The 26,046-nt window shown below is 39.0% G+C and overlaps 1 protein-coding gene across 3 annotated transcripts in view; it reads left to right on the top strand.

Moving 5' to 3' along the window:
- Nucleotides 1-26,046, top strand: part of TOX (thymocyte selection associated high mobility group box) — a 301,076-nt gene that overhangs the window by 102,054 nt on the left and 172,976 nt on the right. Inside the window, exon 1 of one of the 3 annotated variants that reach the window (XM_060127618.1) lies at nt 2,286-2,390. The exons of the other annotated variants lie outside the window; for them this stretch is intronic. Coding sequence (XP_059983601.1) covers nt 2,373-2,390 — 18 coding nt within the window. The 5' untranslated portion in view covers nt 2,286-2,372. Of the gene's footprint in view, nt 1-2,285; nt 2,391-26,046 lie in introns of those variants that run through there. 3 annotated transcript variants of the gene reach the window in all.

Genomic DNA, 26,046 nt, shown 5'->3' with positions numbered 1-26,046 from the left:
CTCATTTATGGAAAGTATTACCTACCTTCCTTTTAGCTCTATTCAGTAATTTAAACACATGATACCTAGGTTGTAATACTTGCTATAATCATTTTTACTGTAGAATTTTTAAAAACCACTTATGATAATGACATTTTCATGTTATGATTACACAAAATAAATTTCTAAAAATAGTTAAATATTAGCATTATTTACAGAATAAAATTAAAGTATAATCACGTATATTTCAGGTATAGGTTACTATGCTGGAGTTCTTTCAATGCTGGACTAAGTGAACAAACATTGCTGTTTACTATGGCCACAGAAAAAAGTGTGCTATTTTATTATTCCACCAATGATAATAATAAAAAATAACCCAACATTAATAATAATAGTCACCATTTACTATGTTACATGGAGTACATGTCAAGCACTCTATTGCCTCACTTAATCTTTAAAACTGCCCCTGAATGATAAGAATTTTTATCCAATTTTTTCAGATGAGTTACCTGATTCCTATAGGGGTTAAATAATTTGCTTGAATTTTCATAGTTAATAAGTGGTAGAACCAGGAATCTTACACAAAGACCATGCTCCTTCAGGTCTTATTTTAAATCTAATAAAAAACTTCTTTTTCCAGTGGAATATAGGTCTTTAATTATTATAATGCATACAAGTGCTAACGTCTCTATTTAAAATATGTTTCGTTTATGGATTAGTGTCATATATTAGCCCTTAGAATGATGACTAAAAGCTTGACATACATAAGCAACCACAAAAATTGAGATAGTGTGTTGTGGACATTACTAAAAGTCACCTCAGTGGGAGAAAAGATAAAGCTATAGAAAATTGAAGTTGACTGGAATCTAACTACACTAGTTGCTTACAATTGATTGTGTGTTATTCAACCACAAAGGTAAATTAGAACATGGGCTACTGCAATAGAAAAGTGGTTTAGATGTCATAGAGACAGTATGACTATTTTTATCTTTCAGTTGTATTTGTAAACCATAGCTTACAGAGGCTGAAATGACATTGAACTGTTTTTCTCTTTGATGATTTACAGCCTGTATAGTGCATTTGTAAGCGCGGATGTCACATTTTATGTATTTGAAAGTGTCAACTCTGCTGACTTATGTCTGAAGATTCTGTTCCTGAATCAATAGAATGTAGTGATTTCCATTTTTTAAAAGTGATTTCCCCAACATCGTAAAAAACACATAGTGACTATTGGTCATTATAATGCTGCAGTTAAACTCTTATTTTTGGTCTTGTATTTTACGTACATCATACTATTGATCATTATTTTGTGAAATCCGACTTGAATGAACAAGGAAGGTTCTAGTGAGCTGATCATGTCTGTGCTTAAACAAATTAAAAAATGTTTGCATTTCATCTCAGACATAGCTGTCCAAAGTCTATAAGATGGATTGAGCAAAGGAAAATGCATCAAGGTTTTCATAATAAAAAATTATTCCCAGAAAGTCCACATATACTTTATTCATCCCATATTTCAAATTGATTTTCATTTTACCATTTAGGGTGCAGTTACTGGTAGTCCCATCTTTTAAAAAGTCAAATTTACATTTAAATAGAAACTGTTTCAATCATTTAACGTCGGAACCCAAACATTTTATTCACTCTTTTTTTTTTCTTTTTTCTGCCTTTCACTGTTGTACTTTTCCATAGTCATCATGAATTCTGAACTTGCATAAAGACTGTAAGCTCCCTCTTCTTTTTGTCACTCATTAAAATCCCATTGCTAATAAATAGATCTTTGGAAATAGGCCAGGCTCAGGTGAGAGCAGAGCAAAGCAGAGTGTAAAGAACCTCACAGCTGACAAGTCAGGGTAGCAGAATAATCTTCAATTAGACCTGAAAAAGAAAACATTTCAATGAGTGTAACTTAACAAAGTAATGTAGTAACCAAGGCGGAAACAAAGGCACTCAAAATAATAACCATGCAAGTTGTTATTTCTTTTTACATTGAAATAATAGGCTAAGTTTTGTTACCTAGTAAATAAGAGTATAACTTTTATGAAAAGAGTATACTTTTCATGAAAAGTGTAAATGTGTAAAAATATTTTGAAGGTTGGTTTGATTTTTGTTTACTTAAATCAAAGCCATTTATTTTTGGAAGAGGATGAACCAAAGGTCAGTTTTATCAACATGAAATTAGCTCTGAAGGCTCAAGTTAAAAATTTGAAAACGCAATGAAACACGACTCTAAATGTAAGGAAATGGAATTCTCCTTTTCAGCATTTATAGGCATCTATGTATCCCTTTTTATTCATTTTAGACACCATTTTCAACAATTTGAGAACATCAAAAAATGGCTTTAGTTGACTTGAACTTGCAGTGCATCCATTCTGCCACAAAACTTCTTAAAATTAATGACTGATTTATTCCTGGTAAGAAAGACTATGTCATAATATTTATCTTATTGCCCATTTACTGTCTTTTTTCCTTGTGAAACAAAAGCAAAGCACTATAATTTTAATTCACCTGATAATATCATATATGTATTAAATGGTTAGAAGATATAATAATAAAATACTAGAGTTTCACTTTATTATGTGCCTGTATTTTAAAATAAAGTATTTCAGTATTTTAAATTGTACCATTGTCAAGATGCTCCTTGACAACAGAGAGACATTTTCATTGATAAAGAGAAAGCTTCCATAGCCAACTTATTCATAAGACATAATAATTCTACTCTGAGTATGTTATCAGTTATTTTTCCTGGTCTCCTCTCATTAGATGTGAGTGTGTGTTTGCAACTAACAGTGCAACATATATCATTTTGTCATCTGAAAGCTATTTCTTACTAATTGAATAGGATAAAAATTTCAAAAAAAACAGACTAAAGTTACTCAAAACAATAGTACTTTTTAATCTTTTTTGGTTTTGTTCTACTAATGGATCTCTAGAGTTCCTTATTTTTTTTTAATTTTTATTTATTTATTATTTTTGCGGTACGCGGGCCTTTCACTGTTGTGGCCTCTCCTGTTGCGGAGCACAGGCTCCGGGCGCGCAGGCTCAGCGGCCATGGCTCACGGGCCCAGCCGCTCCGCGGCATGTGCGATCTTCCCGGACCGGGGCACGAAGCCGTGTCCCCTGCATCGGCAGGCGGACTCTCAACCACTGCGCCACCAGGGAAGCCCAAGAGTTCCTTATTTTTAATCTTCATACAGGTCTGTCATTAAAACTTACGATGGCAACTCATTTGCATCTTGTATGCTCACTTACGTGAGTAAGGCACAAAATACCGTGTTCTCAATTTTGTTTAGTCCTGTCAATTCAAGACCCATAGAAACTGATGTTTGATTACAGTGAGTTGCGTCACTTTTTCCATCATTGGGTGTTGGCTTGTTTCTGAGTGCAGTTTTTAGGGTGTGGATGGGAAGTATGCATTAGGTAGAAGTGAAGGAGATTGAACCACGAATATTTAGGATTACTTAAGTCAAGAAAACTATTTGTGTAGAATTAGAAGAGGAAAGACAAAAACAACTGTCAGGTGGCTCTTGCTAGTTTGTTTGATATATGAGCATCACAGTCTACATCTAAAAGGCTGTAACCTTGAAACTCAGTATAAACACGAGGAACCTGAGAAAGTCCTTTATGTCACATGGGAGGTGAGTAAATTGAGGCAGGTAAAGAGTGGTCTCCGTTCTTGCAGTTTTTAGCTGACTCACCTCTGCTTGGAGACTGTTGTAGAGATTGCTGTTGTGGCAGAGACTACGATCATTACCAGTTGTACTAAGCTTGCTATCATAATTCTATCACGAGTCCATATTCTCTTTCTTATTCAGAGAATTGAGATAGATTTGTGGAAAGAGAGAAACACCCCAAATGAGATAAAAATCACTTTTGAATTTCATAATTGAATTGCCTGGTTTGAATTTAATTTCTTGAATTACTTCAGTATTTTCCTGAGTGTCCTGAATTTTTACTATGAGTATAGTGATACATGACAAAAAGAAAATTTTCTTTGAAATGGAGTTTTGATCTCTTTAGTATGTGTGTGTCTGTTTATGATTACTGAAATAATATCGCTACACAAGTGTCAAACATAGAAATTTTCAACTCAATTTCTGTATACAGCTATATGAAAAGAGTCAAGGCAGTGCTGATCTAGAGCAAGTTACCTACTAAGTAATAAGGCTAAATAATTTAAATCAAGTTAATTCTACAGACTACTAGTGGAATTAAAAGATTCTTCAGCCAAACTGAGTATGTCTAAACAAGAAAGTTCTGTTACTATTGGGTTGATCTAAAAACTATTTGTAATGAAAAACAAATTGGCTCACTTATGAATCCAGCAGATAGGACAATATCTAATTGCATTTTTCATATTATCCAGTTCATTTTTTCCAATGAACTTTAAATAATATTCATGTAGCCTCTAGCACCTCCCTTTGTACATGCTGCATATTCCCATAGTGTCTTCACTATAATTACTTTATTATTCCTAGAGTGTATCACCATAGATGTGATTTTCCTTTCTTATCACTTTCTCTTTAATATTACTTCTCCCTTGCTGCCAATCAATTTGATTTAGCCTTATTTTATAACCCCCTCAGCTATTATCTATAAGAACTGAATATACACATTCATTCTTTTCATTTCCTCCAAAGGATTCCCTACTCTTTTACCCTGTATATAGTAGATCTTTTTAGATCAAATTCTTCCTCCTGTAAAGACATGACATATTTTAAAAGGATACCCAGTTGTGGGTTTGTGTACACACACATACACACACACACATATATTAGTATTTTAACTAAATATCCAGATTCCTAATTTCTTTTGCTCTTCCTGTCTTGATTTGTGGGCTTGCAGAATTACAGAGAAAAATACTTTTACATTATTTTGAGTGTTAAACCTGAATTTTAAAACCAAATCCAGCCCCTCTTGTGTCTGCCTTGTAAGTTCCTGCATTGATCACACAAAATGGGTTGGCTGTCTCTTCCACTCATGACATGATAGAAACTCATTCAAGTTAATAAATCTGCTTTTCTCTAGAAATCCCCCGTCACATTGTGAATTGGACTCGGTAGCTCCCCATATACCTCTTTCTTAAAAAATGTATCCCCGTGTCATTATGTCTTTGGTGCTTCCGCCTCCAGTGTTTTTCTCTGCTGTCTCTGTCACACTCAGATGGGGATAGTCGTGCTATCAAGACTCATGAATCTATCTCCTTAAGATATGTCCTCTGGGCTTCCCTGGTGGTGCAGTGGTTGAGAGTCCACCTGCCGATGCAGGGGACACGTATTCGTGTCCCGGTCCGGGAAGATCCCACATGCCACGGAGCGGCTGGGCCCGTGAGCCATGGCCACTGAGCCTGCGCGTCCGGGGCCTGTGCTCCGGAACGGGAGAGGCCACAACAGTGAGAAGCCCGTGTACTGCAAAAAAAAAAAAAAAAAAAAAAGATATGTCCTCTGTTCCAGCATTCTTATCTCAAAGTGACCAAACCTCAATGTGTTTATTTTATATTTTATATCAAAATAGGTCCTAGGTAGTCATTGACCCCATAATTCCACATTCTTTTTTCTTTCCCCTTCAGGGTCTACAGTATTACACAAAAGTCTTGACTGTTTGTTCATGTTCAGAAACTTTGTCGACTTTACCTTTTAGTGTCTTTTCACTTTTGACTTACTATACCATGCAACGACTTAATTTCCTTTTTCTGGTCATAGTGCTTTAATTTCTTATCTTTTCCTAAGTTATGTATTGATGTTCCGAAGATCAAAGAATTTAGCTTTCTTTTGTTTTCAGGCTTCTTCATCAGGTTCATTTTAAATGGGCTGGCCACTTGTCATTATATTAGTTGTTTTCAGTCATGTCTCTAATCTTAAAAGCAAAAACATTTTGTTCTCCCATGATGGCAGTCTGGATACCAATGAGAGTTGCCAAAATTCTCTATAACAATTTGAATTTAGTTTCATTTCGGTTATTGGGAAGAATCAGCTGCTCTTGGAAATTCATGTCACCAAAACAAATGTTTTAATTTTAAAGCAAACATTTTGATTATAAACATGATGCCAAAGAAAACATTTGGTAGCTCTAAGAAGCAACAGATTGAACTGAATTAATAAAATGAATTAGTTGCTAGTGAATTTGGAGTGCACTCTGTTGGAAGGATTTAGGAAATTCACCTAATTTTTTGCACTCAGACTGTCTTACTGTTTGAGGTCAAGCTCCACCTTTGGACTACAAAATAGGAAAACTTTCTGAATTGATTATTCAATTAACAGAGTCTTTGTAGGCAGTGAATGATGATTATGTGTTCCTAATTACTTGGGGACCAGATATACTTTTAGGCTGCTTCTGATTAATAACTAAAACATTTTTTCAATCTTACCATATATTGTTATTAAGTCAAGGCTAATCCTCTTTCTCATATTAAATTAATTATTTTGTACATATTCACCATTGATAATCTGATGTTAATATGATGAAAGTATTGTATCTGATAATTATTGTCTGAACATTAATATAATGCTAATGGCCTGAGAATAAGAAATTTCCAAATTTATAATACTATTATAAATAACTTGCATATTTTATTTTATTTTCATTCAACTGTTTTTTTAAAATTTTATTTTATTTTTATACAGCAGGTTCTTATTTGTTATCTGTTTTATACATATTAGTGTATACATGTCAATCCCAATCTCCCAGTTCATCCCACCACCAACCCCGCCCACCAGCTTTTCCCCCTTGGTGTCCATACGTTTGTTCTCTGCATCTGTGTCTCTGTTTCTGCCTAGCAAACCAGTTCATCTTTACCATTTTTCTAGATTCCACATATATGCATTAATATACAATATTTGTTTTTCTCTTTCTGACTTACTTCACTCTGTATGACAGTCTCTAGGTCCATCCACGTCTCTACACATGACCCAATTTCGTTCCTTTTTATGGCTGAGTATTATTCCATTGTATATATGTACCACATCTTCTTTATCCATTTGTATGTCAATGGGCATTTAGGTTGCTTCCATGACCTGGCTATTGTAAATAGTGCTGCAATGAACATTGGGGTGCATGTGTCTTTTTGAATTATGGTTTTCTCTGGGTATATGCCCAGTAGTGGGATTGCTGGATCATATGGTAACTCTATTTTTAGTTTTTTAAGGAACCTCCATACTCTTCTACACAGTGGCTGTATCAATTTGCATTCCCACCAACAGTGCAAGAGGGTTACCTTTTCTCCACACCCTCTCCAGCATTTGTTGTTCGTAGATTTTCTGATGATGCCCATTCTAACTGGTGTGAAGTGGTCATTGTAGTTTTGATTTGCATTTCTCTAATAATTAGTGATGTTGAGCATCTTTTCATGTGCCTCTTGGCCATCTGTATGTCTTGTTTGGAGAAATGTCTATTTAGGTCTTCTGGCCATCTTTTGATTGGGTTGTTTGATTTTTAATATTGAGCTGCATGAGCTGTTTATATATTTTGGAGATTAATCCTTTGTCCACTGATTCGTTTGCAAATATTTTCTCCCATTCTGAGGGTTGTCTTTTCGTCTTGTTTACAGTTTCCTTTGCTGTGCAAAAGCTTTTAAGTTTCATTAGGTCCCATTTGTTTATTTTTGCTTTTATGTCCATTATTCTAGGAGGTGGGTCAAAAAAGGCCTTGCTGTGATTTATGTCAAAGAGTGTTCTTCCTGTGTTTTCCTCTAAGAGTTTTAAAGTGTCCAGTCTTACACTTACGTCTTTAATCCATTTTGAGTTTATTTTTGTGTATGGTGTTAGGGAGTGTTCTCATTTCATTCTTTTACATGTAGCTGTCCGGTTTTCCCAGCACCACTTATTGAAGAGACTGTCTTTTTTTCATTGTATATCCTTGCCTCCTTTGTCATAAATTAGTTGAACATTGGTGCATGGGTTTATCGCTGGGCTTTCTATCCTGTTCCACTGATCTGTATTTCAGTTTTTGTGCCAGTACCATATTGTCTTGATTACTGTAGCTTTGTAGTATAGTCTGAAGTCAGGGAGTCTGATTCCTCCAGCTCCGTTTTTTTCCCTCAAGACTGCTTTTGCTATTCAGGGTCTTTTGTGTCTCCATACAAATTTTAAGATTTTTGGTTCTAGTTCTGTAAAAAATGCCATTGGTAATTTGATAGGGATTGCATTGAATCTGTAGATTGTTTTGGGCAATATAGTCATTTTCAAAATATTGATTCTTCCAATCCAAGAGCATGGTATATCTCTCCATCTGTTTGTGTTATCTTTGATTTCTTTTATCAGTGTCTTATAGTTTTCTGAGTACAGGTCTTTTACCTCCTTAGGTAGGTTTATTCCTAAGTATTTTATTCTTTTTGTTGCAATGGTGAATAGGGTTGTTTCCTTAATTTCTCTTTCTGATTTTTTGTTGTCAGTGTGTAGGAATGCAAGAGATTTCTGTGCATTAATTTTGTATCCTGCAACTTTACCAAATTCATTGATTAGCTCTAGTAGTTTTCTGGTGGCATCTTTAGGATGTTCTACATATAGTATCATGTCATCTGCAGACAGTGACAGTTTTACTTCTTTTCCAATTTGGATTCCTTTTATTTCTTTCTCTTCTCTGATTGCTGTAGCTAGGACTTCCGAAACTGTGTTGAATAATAGTGGTGAGAGTGGACATCCTTGTCTTTTTCCTGATCTTATAGGAAACGCTTTCAGTTTTTCACCATTGAGAATGATGTTGGCTGTGGGTTTGTCATATATGGTCTTTATTATGTTGAGGAAGTTTCCCTCTGTGCCCACTTTCTGGAGAGTTTTTATCATAAATGGGTATTGAATTTTGTCAAAAGCTTTTTCTGCATCTATTGAGATGCTCATATGGTTTTTATTCTTCAGTTTGTTAATATGGTGTATCACATCGATTGATTTGCTTATATTGAAGAATCCTGGCATCCCTGGGATAAACCCCACTTGATCATGGTATATGATCCTTTTAATGCGTTGTTGGATTCTGTTTGTTAGTATTTTGTTCGGGATTTTTGCATCTGTATTCATCAGTGATACTGGCCTGTGATATTCTTTTTTTGTAGTATCTTTGTCTGGTTTTGGTATCAGGGTGGTGATGACCTCATAGAATGAGTTTGGGAGTGTTCCTTCCTCTGCAATTTTTTGGAAGAGTTTGAGAAGGATGGGTGTTAGCTCTTCTCTAAATGTTTGATAGAATTCACCTGTGAAGCCATCTGGTCCTGGACTTTTGTTTGTTGGAAATTTTTAAATTACAGTTTCAATTTCATTACTTGTGATTGGTCTGTTCATATTTTCTATTTCTTCCTGGTTCAGTCTTAGAAGGTTATATCTTTCTGAGAGTTTGTCCATTTCTTCAAGGTTGTCTATGTTGCTTGTAGTAGTCTCTTATGATGCTTTTGTATTTCTGCAGTGTCCATTGTAACTTCACCTTTTTCATTTCTAATTTTATTGATTGGAGTCCTCTCTCTCTTTTTCTTGATGAGTCTGGCTAAAGGTTTATCAATTTTGTTTATCTTCTCAAAGAACCAGCTTTTAGTTTTATTGATCTTTGCTATTGTTTTCTTTGTTTCTGTTTCATTTATTTCTGCTCTGATCTTTATGATTTCTTTCCTTCTACTAACTTTGGGTTTTCTTTGTTCTTCTTTCTCTATTTCCTTTAGGTGCAAGGTTAGATTGTTTATTTGAGATTTTTCTTGTTTCTTGAGGTAGGATTGTATTGCTATAAACTTCCCTCTTAGAACTGCTTTTGCTGCATCCCAGAGCTTTTGGATCATTGTGTTTTCATTGTCATTTGTCTCTAGGTATTTTTTGATTTCCTCTTTGATTTCTTCAGTGATCTCTTGGTTATTTAGTAACGTATTGTTTAGCCTCCATGTGTTTGTGTTTTTTACGTTTTTTTCCCCTGTAATTTATTTCTAATCTCATAGCATTGTGGTTGGAAAAGATGCTTGATATGGTTTCAGTTTTCTTAAATTTACCGAGGCTTGATTTGTGACCCAAGATGTGATCTATCCTGGAGAATGCACTTGAGAAGAAAGTGTAATCTGCTGTTTTTGGATGGAATGTCCTATAAATATCAGTTAAATCTGTCTGGTCTGTTGTGTCATTTAAAGCTTGGGATTCCTTATTAATTTTCTGTCTGGATGATCTGTCCATTGGTGTAAGTGAGGTGTTAAAAGTCCCCTACTATTATTGTGTTACTGTCGATTTCTCCTTTCATGGTTGTTAACATTTGCCTCATGTATTGAGGTGCTCCTATGTTGGGTGCATAAACATGTATAACTGTTATATCTTCTTCTTGGATTGATGCTTTGATCATTATGGAGTGTCCCTCCTTATCTCTTATAGCAGTCTTTATTTTAAAGTCTATTTTATCTGATACGAGTATTGCTACTCCAGCTTTCTTTTGTTTTCCATTTGCATGGAATATCTTTTTCCATCCCCTCACTTTCAGTCTGTATGTGTCCCTAGGTCTGAAGTAGGTCTCTTGTAGACAGCATATATATGGGTCTTGTTTTAGTATCCATTCAGCGAGCCTGTGTCTTTTTGTTGGAGCATTTAATCCATTCACGTTTAAGGTAATTATCAATATGTATGTTCCTATGACCATTTTCTTAATTGTTTTGGGTTTGTTTTTGTAGGCCCTTTTCTTCTCATGTGTTTCCGAGTTAGCAGTACGTTCCTTTAGCATTTGTTGTAGAGCTGGTTTCATGGTGCTGAATTCTCTTAGCTTTTGCTTGTCTGTAAAGCTTTTAATTCATCCATCAAATCTGAATTAGATCCTTGCTGGGTAGAGTAATCTTGGTTGCAGTTTCTTCCCTTTCATCACTTTAAATATATCATGCCACTCCCTTCTGGCTTATACAGTTTCTGCTGAGAAATCATCTGTTAACTTTATGTGAGTTCCCTTTTATGTTATTTGTCGTTTTTCCCTTGTTGCTTTTAATAATTTTTCTTTGTCTTCAATTTTTGTCAATTTGATTACTATGTGTGTTGGCATGTTTCTCCTTGGGATTATCCTGCCTGGGACTCTCTGTGCTTCCTGGACTTGGGTGGCTATTTCCTTTCCCGTGTTAGGGAAGTTTTCGACTATAATCTCTTAAAATATTTTCTCAGGTCCTTTCTCTCACTCTTCTCCTTCTGGGACCCCTATAATGTGAATGTTGGTGCATTTAATGTTGTCCCAGAGGTCTCTTAGGCTGTCTTCATTTCTTTTCATTCTTTTTTCTGTATTCTATTCCTTGGCAGTGTATTCCACCATTCTGTCAGGTCACTAATCCGTTCTTCTGCCTCAGTTATTCTGCTATTGATTCCTTCTAGTGTGTTTTTCATTTCAGTTACTGTATTGTTCATCTCTGTTTGTTTGTTCTTTAATTCTTCTAGGTCTTTGTTAAACATTTCTTGCATCTTCTTGATTTTTGCCTCCATTCTTTTTCCGAGGTCCTGGATCACCTTCACCATCATTATTCTGAATTCTTTTTCTGGAAGGTTGCCTATCTCCACCTCATTTAATTGTTTTTCTGGGGTTTAATCTTGTTCCTTCATCTGGTACGTAGTCCTCTGCCTTTTCATTTTGTCTGTTTTTCTGTGAATGTCGTTTTCATTCCACAGGCTGCAGGATTGTAGTTCTTCTTGCTTCTGCTGTCTGCCCTCTGGTGGATGAGGCTATCTAAGAGGCTTGTACAAGCTTCCTGATGGGAGGGACTGGTGGTGGGTAGAGGTGGGTGTTGCCTTGGTGCATAGAGCTCAGTAAAACTTTAATCCACTTGTCTGCCAATGCGTGGGGCTGAGTTCTCTCCCCGTTGTTTGTTTGGCCTGAGGCAACCCAGCACTGGAGACTGCAGTCTCTTGGTGGGGCTAATGTCGGACACTGGGAGGGCTCAAGCCAAGGAGTACTTCCCAGAACTTCTGCTGCCAGTGTCCTTGTCCCTGCAGTGAGCCACAGTTACCCCCTGCCTTTGCAGGAGACCCTTCAACTCTAGCAGGTAGGTCTGGTGCAGTCTCCTATGGGGTCATTGCTCCTTCCCCTGGGTCCCGATGCATACACTACTTTGTGTGTGCCCTCCAAGAGTGGAGTCTCTGTTTCCCCCAGTCCTGTTGAAGTCTTACAATGAAATCCTGCTAGCCTTCAAAGTCTGATTCTCTGGGAATTCCTCCTCCTGTTGCCGGACCCCCAGGTTGGGAAGCCTGATGTGAACCTCAGAACCTTCACTCCAGTGGGTGGACTTCTGTGGTATAAGTGTTCTCCAGTCTGTGAGTCACCCTCCCAGCGGTTATGGGATTTGATTTTATTGTGATTGCGCGCCCTCCTACCGTCTCATTGTGGCTTCTCATTTGTCTTTGGATGTGGGGTATCTTTTTTGGGGAGTTCCAGTGTCTTCCTGTTGTTGATTGTTCAGCAGTTAGTTGTGATTCCGGTGTTCTCACAGGAGGAGTGAGCGCACGTCCTTCCATTCCGCCATCTTGAGCCAATGTCCATTCAAGCAGTGCAAGTCATTAGTTGTTGTTGAGTCTTAGTTTCCTCATGTGATTATGGAGGCTGCAAATCTGAAATCTGCAGAGTGGGCCAGCAAGCTGGAGACCTGGGGAAAAGCCAACGTTGCAGTTCAAGTCAGAGGGTGTCTGTCTCAATTTGCATATTTTAGATGTATACTTTATACAGGGTCAAAAGTAAAAAGTTGCTAGTGAAATATCAGTTTATCTGTTGGCTGTGACTCTGAACTTTTAAAGATATTCTACATGCTCAATAAAATCTTGTCGAATAATATCTATAAACACAATACTTAAGTAGAACAGAGGAATAACTAACTGATTAACCCTGGCGTCCTTCAGCACTTGGCAGACTGATAAATACAGTTGTTCCAGTTGGATAGGATGAGAATCTGTGACTCTGAAGCCTTGAGACCTAGTGAAGTCTTCAGAAGTAAAAGACTCATCGAAGGCCTAATCCCCTGTCACAGATGCATTTAAATTGGGTCCAGAGGTTGTTTAACCGAACTGTTGGTTCATGTCTTAAACCACCGGTCTCCAGCCTGGCTTTATTTAGTCTTAATTATGTCTACTCACTGCTCCCATCTCAACAGTAACTTTCAGAGCAGCCCTCCACTTGTTACCATTCTCATCAGATCTGCCTGTGAATACCTGCCTTTTTTCATGGCCTCCTGCAGCGTTCACACCTCTACCTGTGAATGTTTGGAGGGAAGGCTGTGTCTCCTTTAGGTTTGTTTTGCACTGGAGACAGTCTTAACCTTTGTATTTTTATAAGGCCTCTTTCAGAGTGTGCTGACAGAGGGGTCAGTCAGCCTGTTTCTGGTTACTAGTCTGAAGATATGTGTTTCATATCATGGTGCATTTCTAAAAATACTTAGGTAGGAGATCAACACCACAGTTAAACGAGCTGGAAAGAGAGCTCTGGGGTAGGGCTCCAGCGCTGAGGCTGCGGTGCAGTCATTGCACAACTGGCTAAACCTTCAGCTCATGCCCAACATGTCACCACCTGAAAGTCAGGTATCAAGACCCTTTCAAAAGACATTGGTATGACATAGTTCATTGTTGTTGTTTTTATTAAACAAAGAATAGTTTTTTACCGGCAATAGAGGTAGCTGTAATTTGCCTATATAAATAAATATTTTTCATGTCATGTTTTTGTCAAATAGGGCTCACTGATATAATTCAGCACAAAAAATACCAAGGTACGGCAAGGAGACTGGCTAGTGTTAGAGATACAAAGGAGTATCTCTACTTGATAGGAAAGGGGCTTTGACCTCATTTGTTTTTCCCTTCATTATTAAATTACTTGGTTACGTATTTGCTTCTCCGTTGTAACCCACCTTTTTCCAGAAGGGATGCAAAGAAAGGAAAATGATTAGAATCTAATCTGTGTGCAGGACTGGGACCTCAAGATCTCTGAGATGGGGGCTTGATCCTCCTCAGAAATGAGACCCTGGAAGGGAAGACCCTTGAAATTGGACTTAGAAGTTGACTTGGCCTCTGCCAGATCTGCCCCAGTCGCTCCATACTCATTCTCTGCTTAGCTTCCTAGTGTGGGAGCGATCAAGAGGCCTTTGTTGTAAAGACTAATTAAACAATACTTGTAGAAAATTTGAACCCTGAAATATGTCTCACACATGCAAAGCATTTTCAGGGAAGAGTGCATCTCTTCACATTCTCCAGGACTGAAAGGAGAGTGGAAATATGCTCGTCAGAAAGAGTAAAACTGCTATAAAAATTACAGTGTTCAAACTGGACTAGGAATAGATTTCCATATTTATTGAGTAAGGGGAGAACAGGCCCAGTGACAGAGAGAATACCAACTCGATGAAATGTGGCATCTTGGACAAGTAAATTAAAATGATTCCCTGCCCCAGGAAAAACCCACTAAAAACAACTGCTTTTTACTCTATCTCATTACTGAGTGAGTCACCTCGGTTCTGAAATGGCACAAAGTAATCGAAATGATGTTTTACCTGGTGGTAAGGATTCATTCAAGCAAGTACATCAGTCACTGAGGTACAAGATGCTGAAGTATGTTTTTCATGATGGAAAAGATGACCAGCATATGAAGAGATGGTTCCAATTTCTCTCCTCCAATTCACCATATTTTTATAACATAAAATGAACACATTTATTTTTCTATCTTGGAGTTAATCACTTTTGAGTGTATTTCTAGCTTTATTGTTCATATCATACCTTTTCAGTCGTATGTGTTATCCAGAGGAGTGGAGAGATCTTGATAAACAGTGCCTGTGTTCACTATGTATTAGTTCAATTGATATAAATAAGAAGTAATATTCATTGTAACATTAAAATGAAACAAGATGATTGCTTTTTCTGCAATCTTTATTTTTCTCTTTAGGGGACTGTAGGTTCATAGAGTGTTTGCCGTGCACTCTCTTAAAAGTAAAATCAGAAGAAATTTGTGACCCATAAACAGAAATTCAGAAATCTAATTTTGTCTTTGGAAAGTTGAAGTAAAAAAAAAAGTCACATGAGGAGATAAATTGGGATCTATAATAAATGCTGTACTCTTAGATCTGTATCTCCATTGTCTTAGCAGTTATTCCCCAAATGAAATTTAAATAAAATTAGTGGAGAATGATATTGATGATGATATTGGTGATGAAAGGTTAAAAAATTTAAATAAGCTTTTTTTATTCAGTTGAATATACATAAATAAAGACATGTTCTCTGCCATAGAGAAGCTCATAGTCTAGTAGGACAGACAGTTGTGTAAATAATTTATTGAATCTGACTGTGGTGTACACAAAGATAAAGGATGTATGATGCATGGAAGAGGTAGTAACATGGAAGAGTGTTGAACTATGAGAAAAAAGTTGACTGAAGCGACCAGAAAGTAATAAAGAGCCATCAGCTCTTGGCGTCTTCAGGGCAATAGGCTGCATCCTACCCCTAGACAGGTTGGCTCTTCCTCCAGTGTTTTGTCACCTGTATGGAAATGAGAGTCACATCAAGATGGGAGAGAAACCAACAACTTTCTCTCGAACAACTGAGTTTTGGGTCATTTCTGAAAGATTAGGAGGTATTTTAGAAACTTTGTTTGATTTAATATATATTTTAAACGGTATGGCCTTCCTTTATGCACATCCTCTTATCTCTGTAACATAATACTACCATAGAACTTCTGCCATTGGGTGTACTTAGAAGTTAGCAGTAGAGAATTAGCAGTCGTGCCAGGAAAAAATTTCAGCATTCCAGACAATTGGACTTTTCTACTAGAGGGACTTGTAGTTCCCAAGAGCCCTAGGCAATTTAGTCTTTTCTAAAATTAAAAAAAAAAAAAAAGCTTGGTATTTTAAAAGCTATAGTCTAAATATAGATATATGACTTTACTGACTTTTTTCTTTAATGGAAATGTATGTATGTGTGTATCCGTTCTGTTCATTCCCTTATTACACGAATTTGAATGGATTCATCTGTACTTCTCTCATTACAAAGCTAAGTGCTTATTTGTCTAAGTCCATCTCAGGCACTGTCATACCCTTTGACTGAGCTTCCGCCAAAAACTCAGACTTTCTGGACTAAAGAAAGTTCACATGGGTCTTTGTGGAAGGACTGATTGACAAAGAAAAAAGGCTATTTCCAGTTATCCACTCTTGCTTTCTGGCCCTTTTAGACTTGGCTCAGATCGCTAGAAACCCGATAAAAACTGACAAGAAAATGTTGTGGACTTACGTTACTGTAAACAGTGCTCTATTCTCGAAAACTTTTTCCACAGGTAGAACATTTCACAGAGTCCATATACATTATGCTACCATGGCAACTGGTCACCCAGCCATGCGGGGAATGCTGATCCCTGTATTCTAAAAATGTGGCAAGATGCTTTTCCCCTTAGGTCATCATAGAAGATTCTAGAATTTCCCAGAAGGGCTATTAAAGTAAATTGAGAATGCATATTATGTGAAAGGACAACATTGATGAGTCAAGAGTAAAGGTCTGTGATCCTCGTTTTAGAGGATTATGTTCAGGTAGTCTTCCCTCCCTGCCTGACCCTTACCCTTGTCCAGCAGCTTGAACACTGAATGGCATGACTGAAATGGCATCTTCTCAGCCCCAGAACCCCATATCCGTCTTGCCTCTGGGTGTTATCACGGTTTTCATTTCCTCTCAAAAGAAACTCAGCCTCAGCTTATCTTAAATGCATTCATTATATTTCCATGGAAAGCTTGGCTGTTCCCACATGTTGTGGATGAGAAAGACATTTTCCCATCTGGCCCAGTGCTTTCCTAGCCTGGGTTTGGGAACATCCTGTGCTTACTTGACAGGTTCCTCCTTTTACTGTTCCTGGTGGAACTTCATTAATCGAAGAGTCAGTGGCCTCTTGAAGAGGCTATAGCCATAAATATCCCTTGCCCACAGACCCCCACATCTCTCCCAAATGAAATCTATCCTCAATTTAAACACCATATTTGCTATAAAAAGGTAACTTCAAGACAATGATGCTAGCCCTCTCATACACAGAAATTCTGCAGTCCTTGCTAGGAAGTCCTTCACTGCTGTCAGCCTCGAAAGCAAGATAGCTGGCTCTTCCTGAAGTTTCGGGTTCCCGGCAGTTGGCGTACTTCCTGCTGCCTGTCTGGGCTGCAGCCCCAGTTCTCCGCCCACCTACACAACAGAGGTGCTGGCCTTCCTGAGCCCAGTGACCGACAGCCTTTCCCGACAAGGAGCCCACATTCTCCCACAATACCTGTCCTCTGCTTCTTTTTTCACCTGGGTGTCTGGGGGAGCCCATCCTAACTTCCATTGTTGGAATCTTACCAAATGAAAATACCTTACATATGCAATTATAAAGTTAGCAAACAGTCACAGATAAAGAGAATTTCTTTACATTTTTATCACCTCCATCTTCAAATTTAATTTGTAAGTAAAGAAGAGAGTTGAGGTGAAAAATGTTAAGCCAGTTTAACAGTGATGAGAGTTCTATTTAGTTGGCTTCAAAAAGGTCGAATAATGCATAATTCTAAAAATGCAGCTTTTACTTGGCAAAGAGCCCTTTGTAAGTTCAATAAGTATGATTGATTGGGATGTAGATGTTTTCTTTCACTAGAGGAAGTGACCATTATTCTCTATAGAAGGCTAATGCTAAAGATTTTTACAGTAAGTTCAGAAGATGACAGAGTGTAACTGACCATCAATTCACGCAGGCAAAAAGAGGGAATTTGCGACCCAAAGCAAAAAATGTCGGAGACCTAAAATGTGCACGTGATTTTAAAAGCAAAAATTCATTCTGAAATATCCGAATATGAATAGTTTGTACACTGCTGAAGCAGACAGACATTCTGTGCCAATATAAGGAAGAGAAAAATCTATACAGTATTATGGTATTTCCATTTTTGAAAACAACGTTCTATTTCTACCTGTAGTGAATGGTGGCGTTGATAGACTTGACCAAGACATAAAGGGGAAGGTCATGCGGCTGGTTGCCTTTACCCACAGAGATAGGGACAGCAGTGCTCAACTTTTTAAGTGATAAATAAATGTTACATTAAAAAGAAAATGAAAGCCTTTGGGCAAAGGAACTGTCTTTGAGGAGCTAAGTGGGAAAAGTCCCTTTTGTTCTAAAGGATACTGTTAAGGGATACGTTCAGCTTGACTGTGCTCCACAGCACAGTAGGGTGGGCCAGAGGGTGGGACGACGCCCCGAGAGCCCAGGCAGGTGGGCACCAGTCTCACTGTGCTCCGTCACAGGCTTACCAACTGAGCAGCACGGAGATGCCTGTGACAGGGAGCTGTGAAGGCGCAGCTGTCCTGGCCAGCAGCGATCACGGGCCCTGCGTCTGCAGAGCTCCCCTGGCCCAGCCCCCCACCCATCCCTGCTGTCCCCACGTTACTCCTGCGTTGAAGCATTGCGGCTTTGAGGGTGGAAACGGACAGTGACTTTAGTATCCTTCAGATATGGTTTCTATGGGAAATCTTGTGGAGAAAAGAGAGGAGTGCTTTCTCCTCTATTAAGTTTCTTTTGGTTGCAGGTAGCCAACTCTGGCTTGCTTAAGCAAAAATGAACATTTAGTAGGATACTGGAGTACTTCATGGAATCCAGGAATTGAAAAAGCAAGTCTCGAAGGACGGCAGAACCCCAGGGCCACCACAGGGTGGTTAAAAGCACAAACTCTGGACCCCAACCCAGTCTGAGTTCATATCCCAGCACTACAGCTTGCTAGCTGTGTGATCATAGGCTGGTTATTTACCCGATCTGTGCCTTAGTTTCCCCATCTGAGAAATGGAGATAATAATAATTAAAAGAGGTAGACTCTGAAAGGGCTGGGGACAGTGGGACCCAGCACGCACTGCCTGAGGGTTGGTTAAGTTAGAACCGTGGGTACCCGTGGATGCCCTGCCCCCAATTCTGGGTCAGGTTGGTGTGATTGCCATGAGGTGTGGAGAGGGCTCCCGTGGGCCAGCCTGTCTCCTTGGACCGGGGTCTTGCTTATAAGCCCTCCGGCCGTGGCGTGTGCACACCCTGCTGAGTTCAAGGGAAGAGTGGCCACAGCACGTTTCACTCGAGAATAGTTTACATGAATAATTAACACACTGTCAAATACAGCTAATGGGAACACACTTAATTCTTTTTTTCTGTAGCAATACCAAGTCTCCTACAACTCTAATATTTGAAGAGCTTAATGAGATGCAAGTGAAATAGCATATGTTCTTTTGTTAACACCAAAGGAGAAACAATTAATCAAGCAGACATTTAGCTCATAGTTAATGGGAACAAAACACTTGAGGCAAAATGTGCAAAGCTGCTAAATACACACACACATGTACACACACGCACACACACGCACACGCACAAATACTGGGCACATCATTGTGCAGAGGGACGCTTCCTTCTCTCATGGGTACCTTGCATCTCAGTACCCACTGGGTCTCTCAGGAGACACTAGTTTATACTGAGAAGGGCACTTTATAGTATAATGCACTACGCTTAGCTAAAAGAGTTTGTATTTCCTAAGGCTTTGTAATAGTGGGTTGAACTCTGCTATACTCTCAGAGGAGAACAATTTATTTCTATCTTACATGTGAAGAACCTGATGAACCAGTAAGGAAATAAGGAAGTTTCTTCCAGTCTTAGCAGTTGTGCCTTCCTTTACTTCTTCCTCCAGATCTCACAGCTGTAGTAGAGGACCAGCCAGGTGTCACTGAGACCATTGGGTCTAGGTGTGTACACCACTGGTCAAATGAGTTTGGGAAGTACTGCATAAAATCACACCCTTCAGCTTAACTTGGAAATTCACAGTGCATATGGGCTTTTTAAAAAAATATTTTTTTTCAGCCTTTCCCAAACTTGTTGGTCCACTGAAACCATTTTCACATAATAATTCTTAACATTCAAAAGCATGTGTGAGACACAGTTTGAGAATTACTCATGTGGATTAACAAATATGACTAGTTACTAATACCTTTAAATCTGTACTGGTTTCATCGTGACTTAGTTCAGGGGTTGGCATACTTTTTCTGTAAAGGGCCAGATAGTAATAAATATTTTTGGCTTCGCAGGGCAGTCTCTGTCGTAATTACTTGACTATTGTATGACAAAAGCAGCCATAGCCATATGTCAGTAAATGAGCACGGCTGTGTTCCCATAAAACTTTATTTATAAAAACAGGTGGCTGGCCAGATTTGGTCCATGGCCCTAGTTTATGGATCCCTGAATTAGATGAATAAATCCATTATTAAGAATCTACTTTTATTCTCAAAAACCTTTTCTTTAGTAGCCTTTGACTCATTCTTTTGAGGTTTTATAATTGTCTCATTTCTTTATAGTTGTCTCATTTCGGGCTTTGCAGTGATGAAATGGACACTTTAGTTCATCATTGACAGTTCCAGATCACTGTTCATCCAGTGTATGCCTTTCAGATAGTGTTTCTTCATCTAAACTTTGCATTTACCTGCTGTTATTAGCTAAACTGCATAGCAGTAATAAACCCATCTAAGCCCTGGGGGTTCAGAAGAACCCCTGGGTTGGGATTCCTGCATTACTTCCAACAAGCGTGATTCGGGCCAATTTATTTTCTCTGAGCCTTCATTCTTCATTCACATATCTTTAAAATAGAGAGAGCTTCCATTACAGAGCAGAAGTCTCCACCAGCGCTTGGTGTTGGGGGTAGGGGGTAGAAACGTCCAAAGTACGTGTGTCTTGAGGGATGTGGATTTGCCGTCCTTTCTGCCAGCCTCTCTGCTGCCAGCCTCACTTCTGTGTCTCCGATAGTGTGAATCTGGCCCTGAGCTGACCGAGATCTTGCTGGCTCTGATACTAGCCAGAGGACCCCACGGCTGCTAAACACAAGCCGACTACTTCACTGGGCCCCAAGATGGAGGCTCAGCTGTGGAGGATAGTTCTGGCTCTACCTGTCATTTAACTTAGCACTGATTTAGAGCTGAGCCTCAGTTCCGGAATTGGTACCTCAATTAACAATCAATCATTTTTTCCACTTTTTCACATTGCAGCAGTTTATAATTCACCCTCAAAATTGTGCTTTCCCTGGTATAGATGAGGCAGAATCTGGGCTTTTCTAGGGTCATTTAACAATCCCCAATTTCCGCCCTAGGCACTCACCTGAGAACCTAAGCCCATAGAAAGTGAAACTCTTCTGGACTCCCAGCTTGTCTGCAGTTTCTCGAAAACATGTGCAAACCTACCGATGTCAAGCTCTAGGCTGCTTAAAGAGGCAATGAAATTCGGAGTCGAGGCTCCTAAGTGATGCCTCATTCACCTTTACATGTTAACACCCAGGCCTCCCTTCACAGCAGGATGACACGGGAATGAAGCCCAGAGGCTGTGGGAGGTTAAGCAGCGCTGGGCTGCTTCTCTCCTTTTCATTCAACCCTTCTTCTGTCTTAACACGTCTTTTCTTTCTGTACTCAAGGCAGCGAGAGAGTGTATATCATTTATCGGCCAATAAGTCCTCTGACAAGATAGCCACTTTGTACCTAATTGTTCAGTTTATTTATGTATTATTGATGAGCCCGAACTTGAACTCTGCTTCCCTTGGAGGCTGCTTGATAAATCTCTTGGCTAATCCTAAATTGCTGTATTACCTGCTGGAGCACAATACTTGGCATTGCTTTTACTTCGTATTCCTAAAAGGCACTGGATATACATTTCAGTGTCTGTGTTTAACAGTAAGAAATAAAATGGAATATATAATTCAGGTTCCCCTTTGAGCTTTTTTAAATGAAAGGTATAAACACATTCATCAAGTCACTTTCTGACTTCGCTGTTTAAAGTTATTTTGCACTGTGTGAACTAAATGCCAAACTATAATCTCGCTTGCTTTTCTGTGGTTTCAGTTGCAACCAATGGAATTGCAGATGAGTAACTGAGATTGAGCCCCGGGAGTCTATATTCTCTTTCTAAATCGAATGGTAGTTTTCCCTAGACACCATGGTTGAGACACCAGAGCCCAGCCCTGAGCACCATGAAGATTTTCTTGCTCTTTTACAACACGTCCTCTGATTAGCAGAACCATGGGTTCTTCCCTTAAGTGTACTTACTCTCTTGTCCTGTGTTTCTACATCAGTAAATCTAAGTGATGACACTTAAGTACTGTGTTTAAGAGGAGTAGTGAAGATGTTTAAATGAGCTTATTGATGTGCACTGACACTAGACTATAGCGTTTATTATTATAAGGATTAGTATTTGAGCAATAATCAGAGCACTTAAATTATAGCTCAACTCTGACGATACAAGGTTCCTTACAAGATTTATAACTATTGATGAGTTATTAGGTGGCCCCTTATCCTCTCAGATTCTCCCTTCCTCACAAGCAGAAGAAATGGATGTTTTAAAAACGGGAGGTCTCCTTGCATACTTCAGTCATGTCTATTCCTGGTGAAGCACCAAGGGTGGGGAATGTCTGCCTTCCCCCAGGCCCTGGCAAACGCAATTCTGCTTTCTGTTTCTGTGAGCTGGATTACTTTAGATACCAAATATAGGTGGAATCATGCAGTTTACCTTTCTGTTACTGGCATATTTCCCTTAATGTCCTTAAGTTTCATCCATGTGTAGCATGTAGCATGTGTCTGAATTTCTTTCCTTTTCACGGTTGGATATTCCATAATATGTATGTACCACATTTTGTTAATCCATTCATCTGTTGATGACACTTGGTTTGCTTCCACCTTTTGGTTATTACGAATAATGCTGCTCTGAACATGGGTGTACAAATATCTCTTCTAATTCCTGCTTTCAATTCTTTGGGTATGTACCCAGAAATGGAATTGCTAGATCATATGGTATTTCTCTGCCTAATTTTTGAGGAACTGCCGTATTGTTTTCCATGGCAGCTCTACCACCAGCAGTGTACAGCGGTTCTAATTTCTCCACATCCTTGCCAACACTTGTCATTTTCTGTGTTTTTAATGTAATAGCCATCCTAATGAGTGTGAATGGTATCTTATTGTAGTTTTGATTTGCATTTCTCTGATGATTAGTGATTTTGAACATCTGGTCATTTGTATACCTTCTTTGGAGGTCTACTCAAGTCCTTTGCCTGAATTTAACAGGGTTGTTTGGGTTTTGTTTTGAGTTGTAGGAGTTCTTTGTATATTCTGGTTATTAACCCCTCATGAGATATATGCTTTACAAATATTTCTTTTCATTCAGTGGGTTGCCTTTTCATTCTGTTGATTGTATCCTCTAGTGCACAGAAGTTTTAAATTTTGATGTAGTCCAATTTATCTATTTTTGTTGTTGTTGTTACCTGTGTTTTTGTTATCATATCCAATAAATCATTACCAAATCCAATATAATGAAGCTGTTCCCTGTCATCATGGGGTTTTTTGCATGGGGTTTTTTGCATGGGGTTTTAATTTTTTTAATATTGCATTAAAATATTATTTATATTGACTACTCAGTTCTTTAACACTCTTTTAAGTTTTTCTCCTGAGGCAAACTGGCCTCACCCTAGTACCAGCCCTGAACTTCAGGGACACGTATGGAATGAACCAAGTCATTCATTTCCACTGAAGGGAATTTTTCAACTGATGGGCCAAATAGCTTCCATGTTCACCTTGCAAACAGACCCAAGTGGAGAATTTCTGAAATATATTCGCTGCATCTGGTCTTGAATGTAGCATGTGGCTTATTCAGCAATTTTTACAGATGAACGTCTACAGGAGAAAAGGGAGGTGATTATTTCACTGGAGAATCAACCAAAAAGCAAACACTGAAGAAAGAAGAAAGGGGCACTGAGAAAAGTATCACCAGAATGGATTTGGATTTCCAAGGTGGATGGCTTGATTATTTTTATTCATCTAACATTTATTTATATGGCGTTCTACATATATTTAGTGATTGATTTTAACTACCATCCTTGATGTATGTAGAACTAGTGGTATCATGATTTCACTTTTACTCATGAAGAACCTGGGGCTCCGAAAATTTGTCTACTTATTCAAAGTTTTGTGGCATTTAAGAGGTAGAAAATAAATTTGAGCCTAGAAGGATTCAGTTTTCTTGTGCCAGTGGTTCTTAAAATGTGGTTCCTGGACAGCAGCATCAGCATTACCTGAGAACTTGTTAGACACGCAGATTCTCAGACCCTTTTCCGGACCAGGTGACTCAAAAACGTGGTCGGGGGTGGGGGGTGGTCCAGTAGTTTCTGTTTTAACAAGTCCTGTAGGGAATTCTCTGCACAACGTGTATGGGAACCACCACTCTGTGCAGTGGTGTGTGTACAGGCACTGAACTAGACTTGAGTCCACAACCTGTACTCTCGATGACCTCACAAGCTAGTAGACACATGCACAAATGCAGGCTGTGACATCAGTGTGAGGGAAGTACTAATGGAGGTTTTTCTGATTCAGAGGAGGGATAAATACCACTCTGGTTTGAGGTTCAGGGAAGGCTATAAAAGAAGGTTGGTTGAATCTAGGTATTTGGAGATACAGTATGACATTCCAGACAGAGGTGCCACGGGAATCAGTGCAGTTAACGGGGGAGCTCAGAGGGCGTGTGGAGCAGCTCCGGTTGGCAGTGGTCCCAGCTTCACTGGGCTGAGCGCAGATGGTAGAAGCTTGGATAGCAGAATAAGAAGGCTTTATCTTATTCAGTTGGCCGTGAGAAGCCAGGGCATATTTTGAGCAGGGGAGAGCCTGTAATTTTTTTAAAAAGGTGTAATTTTAAAAACTGTTCTCAGAATTGTATTGGATGGAATGCTTTAATACAAGCCTGGGTGGTAGAAGGTCAGTTAGAAGACTATGGCAACAGTCTGGACAAGAGGTGATGGGGCATAGGTTAGGATTGAAGCAGTGGGAATGGGCATTTGAGATGTATAATCTGCGGCAGGACTTGGTATGCAAGGGAGAGAGAAGTATCCAAAATATATTTATATTATGAGATTCGTTGATTAAGGAGCGTAGATGTGCCATTAATAAAAAATAGAGGAAGAGTTTTAGAAGGAAGCAGAGGTGAGCCTTGAGCACGGTCAGTGTGGGACTCTGACAGGTTTCTTTGATGACGATGGCCATCGGGGAGTAAAAGTAAAAAGATGGGTGTAGACAGAGGAATCATTCCTAAAAAGATATTTGAGAATCAGTAGATTCTTTGAACGTGAGCTCGTTCCTGAGAAGAGGATTCGGGGAGCCGCCCCCTTCAGTGGCACTCGAGGGTAAGGAAAGGGCAGTGGGGGCAGAGAAGAGGCTTTTGTGGGGATCAGCACGAAAATCCAAGACGGAGAGACCCAAAAGGGAAGGACTGGTTGTCAGTTCTGAATGAGGGAAAAAGAAGGAGAAACACAGTGTAAGGAGTGAAGGTGCCAGCCCAAGACTTCACGGGCTCAAGAGACAGGTGAGTAAGTGGTTAGGGAAAGCACTCAGCAGGCCCACCAAGTTATTCCGAGACATTTTGTGATAACGGAAAGGAGAGAGATAAATGAGTAACTTGGAGTAATTGAGTTTCGGAAAGAACCATTGATTGATTGATTGGGTTTTGTTTTGTTATAAGAATAAAGAAGGAGCTGAGCCATTTTGTAGGCAGAGGAGTGATAAAGATGAGAAATAACTGACTGGACAAATACCAGAGGAGGATATAGTTGAGAGTGCAAGGGGAGGTCTGTACTTGAGCAGGGGTGGGGGGGAAGGTATCTCTGAAACCAAAAGGAAAGAAGAAAGAATTTGGTTTCAAACAAAAGTTTGGAGGTGCAGAGGGGGAGAATTGAGGCGGCTTATTCAGGTAGCTTTTTCTCTACAGTAGGAAGCAGGGTCTCCATCGGGGAGAGCTCATCAGGGATTGAGTATTAAAGGATTCTCAGGAAAAAGCTCCGATTAGGCTAGGTTGGGAATGTGATAGAAACTCTCAATGAGAGTTTCCACCTACATCCATCTTTTTCCTTTTACTCCCTGCCGACCATTGTCATCAAAGAAACCTGTTGGAATCCCACAATGACTGTATTCAAGGCTCGAGTCTTCCTTCTAAAACTGTTCCTCTGTTTTTCTTAGTGACACATCTCATGCTCCTTAGTCACTGAATCTCATAATTGAAATATCTTTCGAGTACTTCTCTCCCTTTGCATACCAAGTCCTGCAGATTATAGATCTCAGATACCCATTCCCACCCTTTCAGTCCTAA

Source organism: Lagenorhynchus albirostris, chromosome 17 (genome assembly GCF_949774975.1).
Source record: "Lagenorhynchus albirostris chromosome 17, mLagAlb1.1, whole genome shotgun sequence".
NCBI classification, from domain to species: domain Eukaryota; kingdom Metazoa; phylum Chordata; class Mammalia; order Artiodactyla; family Delphinidae; genus Lagenorhynchus; species Lagenorhynchus albirostris.
This window is presented reverse-complemented; position numbering and strand designations above follow the sequence as displayed.